This window comes from Labrus mixtus, chromosome 14 (genome assembly GCF_963584025.1).
Source record: "Labrus mixtus chromosome 14, fLabMix1.1, whole genome shotgun sequence".
Lineage (NCBI taxonomy): Eukaryota > Metazoa > Chordata > Actinopteri > Labriformes > Labridae > Labrus > Labrus mixtus.
The window spans coordinates 1,811,448-1,813,947 of NC_083625.1; the positions used below are offsets into that span (position 1 = coordinate 1,811,448).

The 2,500-nt window shown below is 50.2% G+C and overlaps 1 protein-coding gene across 3 annotated transcripts in view; it reads right to left on the reverse strand.

The window, feature by feature from the left end:
• The window catches only part of rars1 (arginyl-tRNA synthetase 1), an 18,454-nt gene that overhangs the window by 3,670 nt on the left and 12,284 nt on the right, over positions 1–2,500 (reverse strand). For all 3 annotated transcript variants that reach the window (XM_061056135.1, XM_061056138.1, XM_061056136.1), the window contains exons 11-13: positions 2,289–2,398; positions 2,111–2,216; positions 275–447 (exon numbers count right to left, since the gene is read on the reverse strand). In XM_061056135.1, coding sequence (XP_060912118.1) covers positions 275–447; positions 2,111–2,216; positions 2,289–2,398 — 389 coding nt within the window. The remainder of the gene's footprint in view (positions 1–274; positions 448–2,110; positions 2,217–2,288; positions 2,399–2,500) is intronic.

The window sequence follows — 2,500 nt, forward strand, 5'->3', positions numbered from 1 at the left end:
ATCGAGACATGAGCTAATCACACCTATTTGGTTTTTTGAACCAGGCTGTAAACATGTTAATCTCTGCTGTAAAAACAGGCTTTTTAGAATGGGTGTGTATGTGACTTCCTGTGCTTCTGCAGCCAGCCTCTAGTGGACACTCCAGGAACTGCAGGATTTTGCTGACCACATATCAGAGGATGGATCCGAGCTGCTCTCACATGTGAGCCTACGAGGAATATCTGGTGGGAAAACTGAAGCTGTGTCAAGTGTGAGCGTCGGTGTGATTGCTCACCTGATGCGGGTGAAGGCGTAGAGCAGGTACGCCGCCGTGTTGCCCCGGTCGTCCAGCATCTTGTCGAAGGAGAACACGTAGTCGTTGATGCGGTTGTGGGAGAGGTCGGCGTATTTGATGCAGCCGAAAGCGACCGCCCTCTGGGCCTTAGTCAGCTCCTCCGGGGTCAGGACCTGCAGAGACACCGGTTCATCTTAATCCCTCGTTAAGTCGTTAAATATGCAGTCATGCTTCAGCACGGTACGGGACAGCTGGGCACCGTGTGAGTGCGCCCTAAGAAGAAGTTCAAGATCCGCTGATTAAATCTCGACTGAAACAAAATGTAAAGACGAGACAGTGACACAGAACCGAAGCAGAATCCAGCACAACTGGAGAGAACAGAACTCGCAGGCGGGGCGGGGGTGCGCGGAGGCCGGGGTCGGGGTTTGTTTTAATGAGGCAGGGTTAGCAGATGGTAGACGTGGGCGCCGACCCAGACGGCGAGAAGAGAGAGAAAAGCCAGAAGAGCCTGCAGGGAAAGTGTTCTGGCAACCGTCTCACAAAACCGGCTCCGCATTCAAATCAGAGTTCAACTGGAGGCTCCAGACGACGTTAACCAGGGCGGCTCCGGGTCGGGGGTTTAACTTGTTTTTATTTAGACGCAATGCTGCGAGCAGAAGACGACGAAGAACAAACATATGAAGAGAGGCGAGCTAGAGACGAAGAGAGACGTTTAGAGACGAGCTGGAACGATGGAGAGGTGAGAAGGTGGAAAATACTTTAAACAAAGTCTGAGAGCTGCAGAGGCAGCGTGATGAAGGCGGCGTGATGAAGGCGGCGTGATGAAGGCGTTCTGCTGCAGCGAGTCAGAGATATAACGCACACACATGAATCTCTCTGTGGACGCCAACGTGACTGAAATCTTCTCTACACGTCAGAGAAAACATCGTTCGGCTGAAACATCTCGGACACTAAACTTGAAACGTGAGGAGAGAGAAGGGGGAGGAGTTACGTCAGACGTGTCAGAGTCTTCTCTGAGCAGTAAACCGTTTTTCAATCGCAGAAAAGCGTTAGTGACATTACGGCGGTTTCCTCTGGACTTCACTTTGATCCAGACTAAAGCTGCCCCTGAAGTGAACACTGAGGCACGACGTCCAATCAGCTGCTCCCGATCAGGTGGATGATTTTCTGTTTGATATTTTGTTGGTCGCTTGTTCATTCAGTTAAAGACTTTCCCAGCAGCCTCTGCAGCTTCAGTCGAGTTTTATAACTTTGATGTTCAGTCTCGAATAGTTTGGCGTCTCTTTCTCTCAGAATCCAAAACAAACAAACAAATAAAAGATAGAAATGTTTGTGTGGCTGCAGACGAGGACGAGACGATGGAGCGAGCACACGCAGGCGGCTCGCTGTCAGAGCTCATGAGAGGGAGGACGTGGTCGTCTCTGGATGTGATCAGAAGGATCCAGAGTTTCACTCGCTTCGTGCGGGAGGAGAAGAATTAACGGCTCCCGGAGAGAGAGGCGGTCAGAATCAGCAGCCAGGAGAAATAACGAGCTGCGAGGACACAACCTCGGACTAAACGGCCGTTAACAAACATTCAAACACAGGACGCGAAGGAAAGACGGAAAAAGGATTCCAGCTGAGTTCAAGACTTTAAGCAAATATTCAGAGGAGAAACGAGAGGATGGAAGCAGACGATTAAATACAAACATGTTCAAGCTTTTTAAAAACAACAACATGTTTGTCTCCTGTGTTCAATCCTCCGAATCATTTATCACTTTTATCCGAAGCGACGAGGAAAGCAACAATTCTCAATATAACGTTGAGCCGTTCGGTGCTGCGTCCACGCTTCCTCACCTTGTCTCGCTCCTTCTCTTTCAGTTTGTCCATGCACCTCTTCAGCCCCTCCTCCAGCAGGTCCATCAGCCTCACCGTGTCTCCAGAGCGAGTCTTAAACTTCTTCCTGTGAAGGAAACACAATGAATCTCTGGATCTCAGAAACAGAAGAACACACTGCATGCGGCCAACTACATACTTGTCCTCTCCCAGCACCACTCCAAATCCTGCGTGCTCCACCCGGGTCACCTTGGGGTCGTACCAACCAATCATCTGAGCCGCAGCAAACACCACCTGGAAGTGTGTTGCCTTCAAAGACAAACAAACAGACGAGGTGAGCTCAAGACAGAAAGGTTTACAGACCCATGCAGAGCTGGATAAACACTGAAGCTTCAGAGTCCACCACATGGT